This window comes from Eleutherodactylus coqui, chromosome 1 (genome assembly GCF_035609145.1).
Source record: "Eleutherodactylus coqui strain aEleCoq1 chromosome 1, aEleCoq1.hap1, whole genome shotgun sequence".
Taxonomy (NCBI): domain Eukaryota; kingdom Metazoa; phylum Chordata; class Amphibia; order Anura; family Eleutherodactylidae; genus Eleutherodactylus; species Eleutherodactylus coqui.
Genome location: NC_089837.1, coordinates 474253345 through 474270324, shown reverse-complemented (window position 1 = coordinate 474270324; position 16980 = coordinate 474253345). Strand labels below are relative to the sequence as shown.

General features: G+C 46.6%; 1 protein-coding gene across 1 annotated transcript in view; it reads left to right on the top strand.

The window, feature by feature from the left end:
* Positions 1-1942: 1942 nt before the first annotated feature.
* Positions 1943-16980, top strand: part of SHMT2 (serine hydroxymethyltransferase 2) — a 76106-nt gene continuing 61068 nt past the window's right edge. The window contains exons 1-3 of the mRNA XM_066584445.1: positions 1943-2075; positions 12242-12415; positions 13881-13960. Of these exons, the coding sequence (XP_066440542.1) occupies positions 2043-2075; positions 12242-12415; positions 13881-13960 (287 nt within the window). The 5' untranslated portion in view covers positions 1943-2042. The remainder of the gene's footprint in view (positions 2076-12241; positions 12416-13880; positions 13961-16980) is intronic.

Here is a 16980-nt window from a genome sequence, read left to right as displayed (position 1 = left end):
AAAATGCCCGTTCACCGTCTGGCATGTAACACCATGCCCGTGGATTTGAATGGCAATTAATTACAGCGAGCGGTCTTCTTTTCCCAGGATTGTGCGCAGGGTAACTCCCCCCACCCTCCATTTTATTAAAGCTTCCATACAAATCTATGGGAGCTTCCTGCGTCTCACGTCAAACGATAGCTTTTCATGCGCCGTATAAAAAAGGCGACCGAAAACTGTCACGTATGTTCTTTTTTTTTTTGCGCAATTTTTTTTATGTTTGTCCATATGCACCCACTGAAATCCAGTGCGTCACATGGTTGCGTTTTATGTGCGATTTTTCAACGTGACCAAATTCCAGCGTAAATACGGTCCTCTAAGTAAGCCCTGAGCGCATATTTTTGTCCACAGTGAGTGGGTGAGATTTTGAACATTCCATCCACTTTGCTACTGCTGGAAATGCTGCAGAATTTCCGTGTGGAGAGAGTACAGCAAATTTGCACCGTCTAACAAAAGCGTTAGGCCTTCTTCACAAAAGGGGGCATCGCCGTGAGAAAACCGCAGCAAAATCACATTGCTGGGCCGTGGATTATCACTGCGTCTTTTCGCGGCAATAGTGCGATATTGTAGCGCTACAAAGTTGCATGTGGAGCTACAAAATCACGTGACTTTGTAGCACCACATGCAGGGATTTTTTTTTTTTTTTGGGGGGGTAGGCTTGAATATAAGCCTTACCCTGAAAATAAGCCCTGACTGCAGAATAAAAAAAAAAAAAAAGTATTCTTCACCTAGAAGTGCTGTCCAGGCCTCGGCTGCAGCTTCTTCCTGATCCCTGGCACTGGTCTTCTTTATCTCTTCTGGCTGGGGATTGAAAAATCCCCACCTCCTGGAAGCGCTGGCTGTGATTGGCTGACACTTAGCCAATCAGAGCCAGCGCTCGATGAATGGCTGTGATTGGTTCAAGAGCTGGCTGTGATTGGCTAAGCGTCAGCCATTCAGTGGCAGCTCTGCCAGGAGGTGGGGATTTTTAATCCCTAGCCAAAAGAGATGAAGGCTAATTTCACACGGGCGAGTGTGACACCGGGCCGATATCGCGCTCGCCAACACGCGGATACATCGCGTTATAAACACCTTGCATCACTTCAGGGGAATATCGATCCTTCGTCATGGCTAAAAGCCTCGCACTCACGTGCACCGCGCACGCCATGCCGGCCCCATCGAAAACAATGGCCGATGCGTTCCGAGGGAGCGCCAAACTACAGGACATGCTGCCGTTTTTTTCCGCTGAGAAATGGAGATCATACTGGTGCGAGTTTCGTTCATCTTGCACCGCACAAGCCGTGGGCACGGTTCTCGTCCGTGTGAACGTAGCCTTAAGAAGTAGTTACATTTGGGGCTCGCTCACACGGGCGTATGCAGTTTCGGCCTGTGCAGCGTTTTTATGAATCGAAACTGTGCGTATTTGCTGCCTATTTGGACATTTTCGCGTTTTTCATGTGCACAAAAAACCCACAAAAACACCCATAGATTTCTCCCGCATAAATACGAAGTACCGCGAGTATTCCCGCCATCCCCTTGGCCGTCATGGACAATTACGCTCCAAAATAGGACAAAGTACGTTTTTTAATGAAAAAACGATGTCCGACTACTCCAATGGCGTCTAAGCTGCCTGCATTATTCGCGAACCCGCCCGTGTGAACGCGCCTTACAGACAGCCCTCTGAAGACAACCATAACGCTGATGTGGCCCCCGTGGACAATGAGTCTGACCCCTGCCTACTCCCCTGCCATCATGTTCATTTCACATCTGTCCTAAGCTGACACCCCAACAGGCCGCCACTGCTCCCCGTGAGCCCCTCAGCCCCGTCTCCCTCCCGCCACATCACTATGCGCAGCTCTGTCAGACGAGCCTCACTCCTCCGCCGCGTCCTGCGAGGCACTGCGCACGCGCACCTCCGCGCACTACTCGCGTGGCAGGCCCGGAGTGCGCAGCCGCAGTCCCCCACGTGTTCTCCGGTGCTGCTGTGATCTCCGCTGTCCGGGACGCTGCGGCAGCCGCGGGTCATGTTACCCTTCTCGTTACGGCGTCTGGCCCAGGTGAGTGTCGGGGGACACGTGCACGGTGCTGACGCTGGGGGCGCTGCAGCTGTCATCTGTGTCAGTGCATTGCTGGCCTGTGAGTGCAGCAGGGAATATAATCCGATTATCTGCAGTAATTTGCGCTGGGGGGTTACAGCATTGCAGTTCTGTAAAAGCAAAGTGCAGTCGATGCATGAAGTAGTGTGCTGAGTGCAGCGAGGTGGCATATGTTGGTGCTATACTTATGGTGCACCTAATAGTTGTGCCCCTTTTTTTTGCAGCTTCAGTAATGTCCTGCAGCGCTCAGGTATTGCAGTGTGATTGGTAAAGCGTGCAGCAGGTAAAATCCCGCTCGTGTGTTGTCCTATGGACAGTTCCTCTACGGAGGATGATTGGCGCGGTCCGTGATTGTAAGGATGACTTTGCATGAGCCTGTGCGCAGAAACGTGTTGTACTCGTGTGTGCATACAAGGCCGCCTGCACACGGGCAGATGTTGGCGGCGGAATCCATGGCGAGCGTCTGCACCGAATACTGTTCATAGCATGCACACGAGCGGAAATCAACTGCGGTTTACGCTCGCTAAGGGAAAATCGCAGCGTGCTCCATTTTTGCGCAGATCACTTCCATTGAAGTGGAAGCCGTCCGACCACGGCCCGTCCCCAATTAACATCGCGGATTCCACACCATCGTCTAGCGACGGTGCGGGGGACATAAACGTTTGAGAAAAAAGGTCTGTACTGTGCATGTCCGGCGGCGGCTCGCCACGACCATCCGCAGTACAGAAAATGAAGAGAAAATACAGGTACTGCTACCAGGCTGGGTGAGTGGTAAGCTGCACGGCCGGCGGACCACATAAAATGAGGTGGTGGTCTGGATTTGCTCCACGGGCCTATGTAAATTGGCGGTTGTCATGTGCCGCTCCTCCGCTTCTCTCTTTCGCCAGGTTTGATACCTGTCCACCATGTTTCCTACCATAAAGCTGCTGATGTACGTTCTATATTGAGGCTCCATCGTACTTCTTGCTGAACACGTTTTGGACCAGCGGGTCCTTCTTCAGGGCGTAGGAGATGAGGAGACGGCTGACGCTTCTGTTCTGTATCTTACATGTTTGGGTACTCCGTTGATAACCAGGATGCAGAAAAGCCAATAGGCATTTGACCGTAGATTGGACGACATTACGCCTCGCTGCGGTGGAGTGGCGCCTGTGACGGGTGATATATTCTGCAGATATGAGAGATCTCTCAGGAGCGCTGTATGATGCGTCAGTTTAGCCGCTGTTTATATAATCAGGTATTGGCTTCTGTTCAGTAAATGCTGGATACCAACAGTTCCGACAGACCCCAATAATTCTTACAGGTGGGTCCGTCCGAGTTGTCCATAGACTGCATTATTCTTGTCATGAAATGTGAAAGAATTGCCAACCGAGGCCATGGGAACGTAGCTTAAAGAGTAGCTGAGCTTTCAACAAGTTTTCTTAAATACACCAGGTTCCCCTTACCCGCTCATTTGCTGCTGTTTGCACCCGGTGTCCTGTCTGTAAGTTCTGATTTTTAGGTGGTCTTTCCCATTTTTCTCTTGTCCTACTCATTGCAATCCACTATTATGCAGGAGGTATGTAGCAAGCCTAGCATTCTGCCAGTAGTTCACTGTCCTGCAGTTTCTTGCTCTTACTTTCCATGCTGCATTGCACTGTTTCTGGACCACACAGTAGCTGAATAGCCAGCCTTCTTCTTTCTCAGGAAGACTAAAGCATTCAGACACACTCTGGCCAAATGGTTGGTAAAGCTATTATAATGTGTGCACACAGACACACCGGGAGAGATTGTGGAGATGGTTGTCACAGTGGCTGCACATCTGGCAGCCTGAGTGCACAAGAGCCACCTGTGAAGATGGCAATGAGTGGGGAAGCGTGCTAATGAAATGGCACTGTGTCCTTGTTACTACAGAAGCTCTGTACCTAACAACAGATAGTGGATTACAGAAAAGCTGGAAGGGAGACCCCTAGTGGTAGCCGCTTCAAACGTGATTTACAGTAGCAGAGCAACAACATTTTTAATGGAAGTACATTATGGAAATGATGAGCAAAAGTTGTCTAAAAAGTTAGTGCACCTTAAGGCCAGCTGCTCACGAATGGGCTAGATTTCGAACGAGGGGTCCTGCACTGGAATCCGACCCTGTGCTTGGCCGGTCACATCACTTTTTTTTTTTTTTTTCTTCTGTACTGCGAATAGTCCGGCTGGCGAACCGCCAGACATCCGCAGTACAGATTGTCCCTCGCCATTGCTAGGCGATGATGCGGATCCTGCGACCTTTCCGCAATGTTAATTGCGTAAGGGCTGCGGGTTAGATGGCATCCATCGACTTCAATGAAAGCCATCTGAGTGGAATCCGCTTAAAAACAGAGCATGCTCGGATTTTCTTTTTTTCATCCACAAGCGAAAAATGGAAATTAATTTTCACTCATGTGCAGGGAAAAATCGCTTTTCCATTGCATGCTATGGCCTCCTGCCCACGGCCGTGTTGGACTCTGCCAGCGGAATATCGCAGCGGAGTCCGACACGGCACCCCACAAAGGCCCCATATTCACCTCTCCGGATCCGCCGCGAGAGTCCTGTCAGGCGAGCCGGCACACATGCGCTGTGCAGCGTACGACGCATCAGTGGTGAGCGGTGACGCGTAATCTGCGATACTTCCGCTGTGCTCATATCTTACGGTCCGCAGAACATGGATGGAGCTAATATACGCTTGTCTTAAAGCGACCTATGAGTGTGGAGCCGGACTATTTTTCTGAGCCCCCTCTTGTAATAAGCTGAACTTGCTATGCCTGATCGTATGACTTCAATAGAGCATTTAGTGGGCCGATGGGTCACATGTGACAGTGAGTCAACGTTTCCTCCACATCCGGCATGTTGAGGGTCTTCTCCGGTCTTTCTGGCTTTGTCTGCCATTGGTATAGGGGTTAATAATAATACCTGAGTGGCATGCACAAGCAGGATTGGCGTAGTGTTATGTGCCGGAGTAAGTGGCTGGAAATGGGTTTATTATGATCTCTTCAGAGACACGGCACGCTCCGTTGACTTTATAGCCCAATTTTGCTGGCTGTGTACCCTGCAGCTGTGTGTATGTCTGCACATCTCTTGCATAAAAGTCATTTTCCGGCAGCCACAGCTGGCCGGCCGCAGTGTTAGCGCTCCGAGTGTGTATTTTCTTATTATCTAGAAGCGCTGGACCTTGATTGTTAGTACATGGTCCCGGCGTGGGAGGGGGGAAGAGCAGACATTGCACCAAGTCATTGAGCTGAAGAAGTAAACACAGGACTTGCTATTATTCTTTGGACTTGAACTCTGTTCCGCCTCAAGTGAAAGGGCTTACTGATGTTGAAACGTGCCTTGTGTGCAGAGCTGGTCTGTCAATAAGTAGTCATCGATGGCGGTGGGTGACTTGTAGGCTTCGTGTGATTGGCCAACACTCAGTAGGCGTATGTGACTTGTATGGACTTTCGTTAGTTGTTCCAGTAAAGAACCAACTTTTTAAGGGTGAATTCACAACTGTGTTAGGGTTCGGTTCAGGGTCTCCGGCGCTCAGTTTTTGGAGTAGGGAAATGGAAAAAACAGATCTGTGATTTTTATTTTTTTTAAATCTGATTTATTTTCATTTCTCTGCTCCAAAAATGGAGCAGAGACGGAGACCCTGAACTGAGCCTAAGGGCTCGTACACGCCAGCGATAACTTTCCTGCCATGTAAGAGTGAGTGAAAACGCATGATTATGAAACCAATGGTTTTATTCCCATTTGCCATGTCTTCACTCAAGGATCGCAGCGCTAAGAAAAATCTGTGTTTTTGCCCATTGTTTTCAATGGGGCCGGCAGCAGGGTCGGCCCCATTGAAGACGAAGGAAGTACATCGCGCTCCCCTGACACAGTTGTGACAGCTATGGCAGGGGATTCCTTCATCCCCACGGAACCCCCTGCCAATGTCTGGCTGAGCGCTACCTCTGATTGGCACAGTGCTCAGCCAATCAGAGGCAGTGGTTTCTGGAGGCAGGGATTTTTCATTCGCTGCAGGGGTTGCCTTCATCATGTTGCTTTCAATGGGGCAGCAGCAGCACCGGCCCCGTTGAAAGTAATGGGATAGCATCGTGGACTGCTGTGACAGTTGTAGCAAGGGATTCCTTCATCCATGCGGTCCCTGTGGGGATAAAGGAATCCCCTGCCATAGTGGTCACAGCTGAGTCAGGGGAGCGCAATGTACTCTCCCTATGTTTTCAATGGGGTCGACGCTGCTGCTGCGAGCCTTGAGTGAAGACATCGCAAATGGGAATGAAACCATTGAAAATCATTGAAAACGCACGATTATGAAACCAATCACTCTCGCATCGCAGGACAGTCTATCGCCAGCAGGTGCGAGCCCTCACACAGGTAAAAATGTGCCCTAGGCCTAATGCACATGGACGGTTTTCTGGAAATCTGCAGCGTTTCACTGCAGCTATTAGGTTCTATTGGATATTACAGGATATAAATCTTAGGTTACTTGTTAATCCGGGTATACAGGCAGGTAGGAACTATTAGGGGTTGATCCAGGGATTAGTCTGATTGCCATTAGGGAGTCAGGAAGGAATTGTCCCCCAAAAGGGCTAATTGGCTCCTGGCTCTTGGGGGTTTTTTTTTGCCTTCCTCTGGATCAACAAGACAGGAGGATAAACAGGCTGGACTAGATGGACATTGTCTTCATTTGGCCTTACATACTATGTTACTATGAACCTAGTAGCTCAATGTACATGCTGCGGAATTCCACCATGGAATTCCGCAGCATGAAATTACCCGCAGCATGCCCTATATGCCGTGGGTATACGCACGGACGGCTTCCATTGTAGTCAGTGAAAGCCGCCCGTCGCGCTATACTTCCGCTGTAGCACAGCGTCATATGATGCGGCCAGTGGGTCATGTGACACCACCGGCGCGTGATGCGGGAGCTACGCAGCGGATCCGGGGTTAAGTATGGGGTCTTTGGGGGAGTGCCGTGACGGACTCCGCTGTGGTATTCCGCCTGCGGAGCCCGTCATGGCCGTGTGCATAAGGCCTTAAGTTGGTTTACAGCTATTAGTTTTAAAAACATTGACAAGTGTTGCACAACACGATACAGAATGTCAGTGCCATGAGGGCGGCTTCACATCTGCGTCCGGGGTTCTGCTATCCTGCACCGTTCGGGAGCCGGAAAGGGGAATCCCTGAGGTTGATCAGCTCCGTCTTAGTACGGAACTGAACGGCGCCAGATGGACATCAATGACTATAATGGGCAAAACCTCCGACCAGAGGCTGCGGTGCAGATGTGAAACCACCCTCGTTCCCTGTGTATTTGGGCACCAAAAATCCCCATTGAAGTTAATGGGTATGCACAAATGTAATACCCGAGGAGAAAAAGAACACCTCATCAGACTAGTTATGGCTGGGAGCATTGGTTTTTATATATTTTTTGCGCACGTAAATAAGCCGGATTGATACTAGCGTATGCATAAGTCACGTGACGTCTGCCTGACAACTAGTCAATCTTTTTTTTTCTTTTCTTCTGAGCATTACAATCGCAACACTAAAATAGTCACACAACATCAAGTCACAGACCACTCGCAACCTTTGATGTCGCGTCACTAAAACCATGTAATAAAATCGCATAGGATAAAGGTGGAAATTTTTTTTGTCAAGTTATTGCGTTTTTACTTTTTTGCACGAAGATGTTTTAATGAACTCTTGTTTTTTTTTTTGTTTTTTTTTTCTGTTCATTTCTTGACTGCAGCAAAAACAGCATGTGACTTCTGGAATACACTTATATTTTTATTTATGCGTTTTTTTTAAAGCTACAATTGAGAAATGCCCCTTCCACTTTATGTAATTGTGGACTAGGGAAGGCTAATATGATACGCTGATAGTGTCTGTTTCCTTTCTGGTCGGGCACATTGTATCATTCTCTTATGTAACAGTGTAGCACCTTCTGGGTTTTTTCTCTTTTTTTTTTTTTCTTCTATTTCTGGTTAAATACTATGAAATGCCTGTTTGACCTTTTGTTGAAGTTTTTCCTCTCTTTGCATCTTTTGGCAGCTTCTAATCAGCTACTAGGGAAAGGTTTAGCTGCCACTTCAGTATTTCTGCCTCTCGGATCCCACATCTGTAGGATGCATTAGGTGTAGAGCGGTGACTTCTGTATTCAGCTGATGCAATTTCGGAGTGCTGATTTCATCATCTCTATAGATCCTCAGGCAGGAGGAGGCTGAGCGAGCACGTGCGTGGCGTTACTTACACTAAGCCTGTTGGTCTGGGTCATAAGCCTCCAGATGATGCCGCTGCAGGCACTTGCCAGCACTAAAAGTTTTTTAAATGTTAATTCTTCTATGTATGTTTTTCCTTATGGCTTTGATCTGCACTGTTAGTTTAGTTGTCACCTGGCAAACTAATATGTACAGGGCAGCAGTCAGGGGGCTTTTACATCTGCGTTGAGGATTCCATTTTCCAGCTTCGTTCGGGGAGCAGAAAAGTGGAATCCCCTGGCGGAACGGCTCTGTCTTATGACACAACCGAATAGCACAGGATGGACCCCATTGACTATAATAGGGTTCGTTCGCTTTCTGCTCAGCTCTTCCAGTACTTTGTGCCGGGTCTGTAATGGAACCTCCAACCGGAGGTTCAAACGCAGATGTCAAACCACCCTATGCCTCGGTCAGGGCATTATAAAGTTAGCACGCTTGGAACAACTTTGATCTAGTTAGTATATGGAAGTAGTTTCTCTTCTGATCTGTTACTGTTGCATATCTCTAGTTTTATATATTATGACTAGAGATGAGCGAGCATACTCGCTAAGGCAAACTACTCAAGCGAGTAGTGCCTTAGGCGAGTACCTGCCCGCTCGTCTCAAAAGATTCGGGAGCAGCGGGGGAGAGAGGGGGGGGGGGGGGGAGATCTCTCTCCCCACTGCTCACTCCCGCAACTCACTCTCTCCCCGCCAGCACCCGAATCTTTTGAGACAAGTGGGCAGGTACTCGCAAAAGGCAATACTCGCTCGAGTAGTTTGCCATACCGAGTACGCTCGCCCATCTCTAATTATGACCCATTTCTCACCTCAAACCTTTTCCTTTCTGTCCGCCAGACCTTCTCCACCCTGCAGTTTGTATATAAATATCTGCAGTCCAGTCCAGTTTTAAGGTGGCCCTATACTTAAAGGGAACCTATCACATATTTAATTACTAATGAAAGTCACATAGGGAAACCTTTTCCATTTTTGTAATCTGGTTCGGATTGAGATTTTTTTTCATGCAAATATCTGTACATTACTATGGGGGGGGGGGGGCTTTCATCTTAGCTGCAGACATATTCCTAACTGCAGCTTCATGGGCCATCAACACATTGGACAGTAGTGGACCCATTGACGTCTATGGGAAACCCGGACAGGCAGCGCTCAGCCATTCATCGTAATGAGACAGATCGATCAGGCATTAGGAACGAACCCTCTACCATCTAGAAAAGGAGTAACACAATGGCCCCTTACACAATCACTAAAGCTGAACTGAGGGGAAGGGGGGGAAATTAGTTATATAACCATGGCTAGGTTCTGTCTGTCTATGAAGTCTGATTAGACGTTACAAAGCCTAAAGCCCCCTGTACAGGGGATATTTACGTTTTCCTCCAGGTTCTTTATAACACGATATGTGAATAGCGGTTTAGGATATGATTGTCATTTGTTGCCACCCCCATCTGGGTGGGCTTGGACAGTTATTCCCGCTATGATTGACTGATGGGTTAACATGCCCTCAGGAGGTAGGTATCAGCCTGGGCTTTATAAGAACAGACTGAGTGTGGGACTCACCATTCACCTCCACCTACCTTCAAGGCTAGTGATGCTGCTGAACTTTTTTATTTTGGGTTACAGGGGAGATTTAGGCTGCAGGAGGCCTTTTACAGCAGGTCATTTTTTAACCCCTTAGTGAAAAAGCTTGATTTTTTTTTTTCTTTCTATGTCCGTTTTATCCTCCCCGACCCCCTTTTAAAAAATCGTAACTCCTTTATTTATCAATCGATGTAGCTTTTTTTTTTTTTTTTTTGCAGGATGGGTTGTATTTTTCAATGGTACTATTTAATGTATCCTAAAATGTACTGAAAAACTTTTGAGAGAAATGGAAAAAATGAAATTCTGCCGTATTTCGGTGCATTTTGTTTCTACGGCGCACAAACAGCAACAAAAATGACATGATAACTTTGTTTTATGGGTCAGTACAATTACTACAATACCAAACTTGTATAGTTTTTTTTTTTTCTTTCAAAGATATTTAATTGTTTTAAATTATTTTCTGCCCCCATCTTCTGTGCGCAATAGCGTTTTTATTTCTCCTTTGACATAGTTGTAAGCCGGCTCATTTTTTTGCAGGACATCCTGTAGTTTACTTTGGCACCATTTTGGAATGCATATGACTTTTTAAATCGCTTTTTATTGCATTTTTTTTCTTGGAAACTGGGTGACCACAAAAGCGCTTCTCTGGTGTTCTTTACTTTTTTTCTTCTGACGACGTTCCCTGTGCGGGGTAAATAATGCATTATTTTATCGGACTTTTACAGACACGGCAATGCCAAATATGTAATTTTGTTTTATGATTTAGATTTTTATTATAAATATGGCAAAAGGGGGGTGATTTGGTAGATCTGCTACCTGCATGTTGAGAGGATGCAGCTATCTGCCCTCCTTAGTCAGTAAGTATTTGGTAGATCTGCTACCTGCATGTTAAGAGGATGCAGCTGTCTGCCCTCTTTAGTTAGTTTTTATTACTTTATTATTGCAAATAGTAAAACTTTATTGATCTTGTTTTTAATCTTTTTTTTTAGCCCCCAGAGGGGACCACAACTTGCGATACTTTGATCACTCCTGCAGTATGATATAGTGCCATAGCATTACGTCATACTGCAATCTGACAGGCAGTCTATCAAGCCACACGATGGCTTGATAGGCATTCTGCTATGACAGCCCTAGGGCCTTTCAGAAGGACCCCTGCCATGACACCCGCATGACTCCCTGCTATCTCATCGCAGGGGGCCGTACAGGAACCCGAACATCGTTCGGGGATTCAGATAACTGTCGGAAGTGACAGCGACATTTAAAGGGTTAACGGCACCGATGAGCCGTGTGGCTTACCACAGCTGTTGCCGCCGGGTATCAGGTGTAAGAAACAGCCAGCATCAGGGATGTATGAAGGGAGGTCGCCCCGTGATCGCCCATCATACACGTCCTGCATCTGCAGGATGTAAAAACACTATAGGCACGTCATTAAGGGGTTAATGACACATTCCTTTTTTCAAAAAGATTTTTTTTCTGGTCAATATTATTTCTCCTAATTGTTCTGCCGTGCTGAGTGCATGTTTTTCAATGGAGAAAGAGATAAGCTTGTGGACAAACATGTCTGGTGTTGGTTTATCACCCGAGAACAAGGGAGAGCTCGGTCACAACCCCTCTATCTGCAGAAGACACATTACAAAGTCTATCCCACCAACATTCTCTGTTTTAGAGACATTTTTCTGAAGTCTATGGATGTTTGTCAACCAGGGTCCCCTGAAGCAGAGTGATGGGCCAAAAACTTGTGTAGATGTCTTTTCAGAGTTCTCTTCAATTCATGTGCCTCTGGCCCCACCCGTATAGAAGGGACTTGATACACGCTCATCATTCTTTTTTTTTTCTGAGCTCTTAAAGTTGACACATATATTTATTTCTATTTTATACCCTCAAAAGACCTGAAACTCAAAAGAATAAAATAGAAAAAAAACCTTTCGAAAAATTAAGTTACCACTTGAGCTTCTTTTTTAAGCAGAGTGCCGCTTATTTCTTTATGCATTTGCATGGGCAGTTTTTTACGCTTGATTTTTGTGCATTGCGAGATGCGCAGAAATTGCACTTGAAAATACCTCATTATTTTAAGTAGGTGTATTTACACATATGATAGCAAAGTTGCAGAACGTCTTATTTTTGGGTTATTCTGTTCAAGAATCGCCCATTCTTCCCTATGGCAGCCCAAAAAAAGAATTGAATCACGCTCACATATAAATGCGGGTTTCATGCGAGTGTGATCCGAGCGTCTCAGATCGATATCACGCTCGCCCTTAAATATGCACCCCTATAAGTATTTTAATGACCATTCTTTACTTCTCTATACTAGCCTCTGAGAAGATGCTGCCATGTTCGAGCCCAGCATACGAAGCCAGCCGCTCAAGTTGGGAGCCAGTCCTGGAACGGGCAAGAAAGCTTAGCCAAGAATGACCCTGAAATGTGGGACCTTGTACAGAAGGAGAAGGACAGGCAATGTCGGGGACTGGAGCTGATTGCCTCTGAGGTAAGGTCATTTTCAGCGCTTGCTATTGATTTATGTCATTTTTCAGATGCCCTTCTTCCAACTTGTTGGGCCTTTTTACAAATGAATCAGCAGTGTGAGAACTTCTAAAATAAATGCACTATTAATATCAACAGGGTAACATTGGTTCTCGTTTTTAGAACTTTTAGGCCAGGGGCATACAGATGTAATGCGAGTTGCATCCAAAAAACCAAGTATTGTTGGACAGCACACAGACCAGCAGTCTGTGTGCCTTTTGGCCTTAACCTTCAAAGATGCGGCCTGTTTAGGCCATAAGGGCGCAATGATTTTTGAAATATTGTCCACGGCCAAGGTGGCATATCGCTATCCTTGCCGGTAGTTGCTATGGCAGACCCAGAGACCACTGTTAGGCTTCTGCTTACAGTGGCAATCTATTGGCCCTTCAGGGTTTTATGGTGGAAGACTAATGACATCACAGAGAGTTTCATTCCATACCCTTAGGAAATAATGGGCAAATCTCTTTTAAGTCCTCCACAGTTTTTTTTGCATTTAGTTAAAAATTTAGCCCAGTCCCCCACGGCAATGTCTTCTCATCACTGTATGGCGGTGGGAGCTCTAGGACATTGTCGTGCGACTGCTAGAGTAGACAGAGGTTGCAGAGGACACAGAAAAGATGTGCTGAGCGAAATCCATGGCTGTGAAAGGGTTAGCCTTGTGTGCATGACATGCCAGGCTTCACATGTGGGCTCCTTCGGTGTCTATTCACACCTTCACTATCCTTTCCATTGTTCAGCTCCATCATAGGAGGCAAACAACGATAATAACTGAAGTTCCAGCACATGAGCGCCAGGCACAGTGCCCAACAGACCCTATTGACTATAATGGGGTCCCTTGGTTTTCCTTTATGCTGTATGGCTTTTTTTGGACTTGGTAGTACAGCATACTGCACTATTTTGTCTAGGACTTTGCGCTACTTTTGATGCAGATGGGAGCAATGCCTTAGCTGCTTCAGCAATTACATCAAAAATGGAAATTAAAATAGAAAATCGAGAAAAACTTGGAGAAAAATGCAATTTTTGGCTTTCATTTTTTTAAAAAAAAGTACAAATATTTCTAGCATTCTGTTTTCGCTTTATCATAAGGGGGTGTTGAGTGCAGAATGATGGGGAAAACATGAATTATTATTTTTTTTATTTTTTTAATTTGCGCAAAATGTAAGAAAGTGAAAGGATCTGAAGACTTTCCTAATGCATTGTACCATCTTCTGTTGGATGTTCCTTCCCGTATCGGGTTTGCTTCACTTATGTCCATTTATGAGAAGCATTAACATACATATGATGTTGGTAACTCTTTATGGCTGCACTTTAAAAGTACTTTACACCTAATGTAAAAAGCATATTAAACTTCAGATTTTGGGCAAGGGTGGTTTATGGATTTCATCTGACACAATACTACTGTTTTTTTTTTTTTCCTTCCTCTTTAATAGAATTTCTGCAGTCGAGCGGCTTTGGAGGCACTTGGTTCCTGCCTGAACAACAAATACTCTGAGGGTTATCCCGGGAAGAGGTGATTTGCAACATAGCAATATGATTTGTGTTTTAGCGTGAAGTTGTACTGATGGTTTTGGTGTACTTATTCTCAACTTGGCATTGAAGCATATGTCTAAATACGTTTTTCTCTTGTGTTAGATACTTAATTTTTTTCTTTTCTTAAGGCCTCCTGCACACGGACGGATTTGCATTGGGGAATCTGGAGTGGGCGTCCCCCCGTCCCCCCCGGATTCCGCAGCAAATACCTTCCATAGTATGCTATGAAAAAATGTTTTTTCCTGCCCACAAGTGGAAACCAATCGCTATTTCCCGCTCCCGCGGGGTCACCAGCTGGGCACAGGGTCAGATTCCGCTGCGGGATCCCGCATGCAAAATCTGACCCACTTGTGTGCCGGCGGCCTAACAGTAATCTACCACATTTATCTGCTAATAATTGAATTATTTGTCGTTAAAGGGGTTGTCCCGCGGCAGCAAGTGGGTCTATACACTTCTGTATGGCCATATTAATGCACTTTGTAATGTACATTGTGCATTAATTATGAGCCATACAGAAGTTATAAAAAGTTTTTTACTTACCTGCTCCGTTGCTAGCGTCCTCGTTCCCATGGAGCCGACTAATTTTCGCCCTCCGATGGCCAAATTAGCCGCGCTTGCGCAGTCCGGGTCTTCTGCTTTCTTCAATGGGGCTTCGTGTAGCTCCGCCCCGTCACGTGCCGATTCCAGCCAATCAGGAGGCTGGAATCGGCAATGGACCGCACAGAAGAGCTGCGGTCCACGGAGGAAGAGGATCCCGGCGGCCATCTTCACCGGTAAGTATAGAAGTCACCGGAGCGCGGGGATTAAGGTAAGCGCTCCGGTAAGCTTTCTTTAGGTCCCTGCATCGGGGTTGTCTCGCGCCGAACGGGGGGGGGGGGGGGGGGGTTGAAAAAAAAAAAAACCCGTTTCGGCGCGGGACAACCCCTTTAAGTCTAAAAGTCTGACCTTTTCTGTATTGGATAATGGGGATGCCACTGATCATGGGGACTGAGACCTTTGTAGTAATCCAGTGTTCGTCCACATGATCGGTGGAGGTCTCAGTCTTCGGACATGCGCCTACAGGGTAAAAGAGGCAATGAACCAGCACTGCCTGCACTCAGTTCCTTTAATACCTTGTCTATGGCAGATCAGAGTGTGGACAGGCAGTTTTCATGAACAGTAGATCACACAGGCTGTAGTTTATTATAGTGTAGATGGGGGAATAAAGCACACATTTATAGTCTGCAAAGGGGAACCGCAGCGGCTGTGTATCTGAAACGGTGCTGATACATGAGAACTAGTGGAGGCAGCAGCATCCTGGACACACACATTCCCATCCAGCATGTATTTCTGGGAAGGACGTGCCCACGTGAGAAAAACTGTGAAACTTGCAGCAGGTTACAAACTGCATATCAGGGGATCTGAACATTTTTATAAAGGAATGCATATTGCAGCCTGAAACTTAGTGCAACTTTTTAAACTCAAGGCAAACAATAACATGTAAAGTAAGTTTCCCTCATGAAAGGTGTTCATGGCCTTTAAGGCCTCATGTCCACGGGGAAAATCAGGCCCGCCGCGGATTCTTCATACAGACATGAGGCTCAAAAATCAGAATAAACTCACCTCTCCGGATGCTGCGGATCTTCCTTCCTTTGCGGCCGGATCTTCTTTCTTCGGTCCAGCGGATGTGCTCGGCATGCCGGCAGCATGCCGCGCGCATGCGCCGGGCACATCCGCCGGGCCGAAGGAAGGAAGACCTGCAGCGTCCAGGACAGGTGAGTTTAATTCTGGTGCGGGTGTTCCGCGGATCCGGACGACTTCCATAGGCTTCAATAGAAGCCCGCGGGAGACCCGCACGAAAATGAAGCATGTCCATTTTTTCCCGCACGCGGATGCACGCCTGAAGGGAAAAGTGACATCCACAGGTATTTAACTACCTGCGGGTGTCCAATGCATCCCTATAGTGTGCGGAAAAACCGCTGCGGATTTTAACCCCGTGGACATGAGGCCTAACGGTTAGATGCCCATATAGATGATCAGTGTTTATCCTCCATCAAGAACAAACCACTTTAAAAAAGATCCAGGTTACAGAACAAATAATTTAGGATCCTTTTTCACAAGAACAGGGGTCCCATTTACCCCATCCTGAATGCAGGGACTGCTGGAGATAGCAGATTACAAAGTGCTTGGCTATTTCCTTCAGCCCCATTGAAATGAATGAAGTCCGGCTACACAAGTGCAACCTGTGCTCCATTCACTGACATCACTGGAGGTGGGAGAAGCCACCCAGGAGTGAGCATGATAGGGGAAATGGGACCCCCGTTCTTGGCATCTTGGGGGTCCCAGTGGTAAGACCCAAACCGATCTATCAGTTTTCACCCATCCTTCATTGGACTGTGTGAAATCTTCCAGTAAATTATATTTTACAATATTTTCCAGAAATTGTTGAATAATCTACTTGGTGCTCAATAATAGCAGGTAAAACAACCACACTCCTCACATAGATCAGAACTTGTTCAGTAAAATTTTGGAAACATTACAGAAGTTGTCAAGTTGTTACTATGGCCTATCAGTTAGGCCATCCATGGTAGATTGGTGGGGTTCTGCTGCCCGGGACTCCAACTAATCGGCCCTTCAGCAGACCATTGTGCTTGTGCATTGAACTGATTTTCTGCAGGAAGCAGACAGCTCCATTCCCACTGCAGTGGCCAGGCCTGGTAGTACAGGCAAAGTTCCCATTCACTTCAATGGGAATTTTGCAAGTAATACCAAGCTAGGGCATCTTGGTGAAAACAGTATTGTTTGCTTCCTACGGAAATCTACTCCATGCATAAACACACTGGCCTGGTGAGAACCTGATCGGTGGGAATCTTGAGTGATGGACCCTCGCCAATCCACTTCTTGTAGCCTGTCCTAATGATAAGCCATCAATAGTTTACAACTGGACAGCTTCTTGAAAGAGATTGCCTGAATGAAGGTAGGGAAAAGAGAGGGGTGGCTGCTTTTATTCAAGAAATGAGC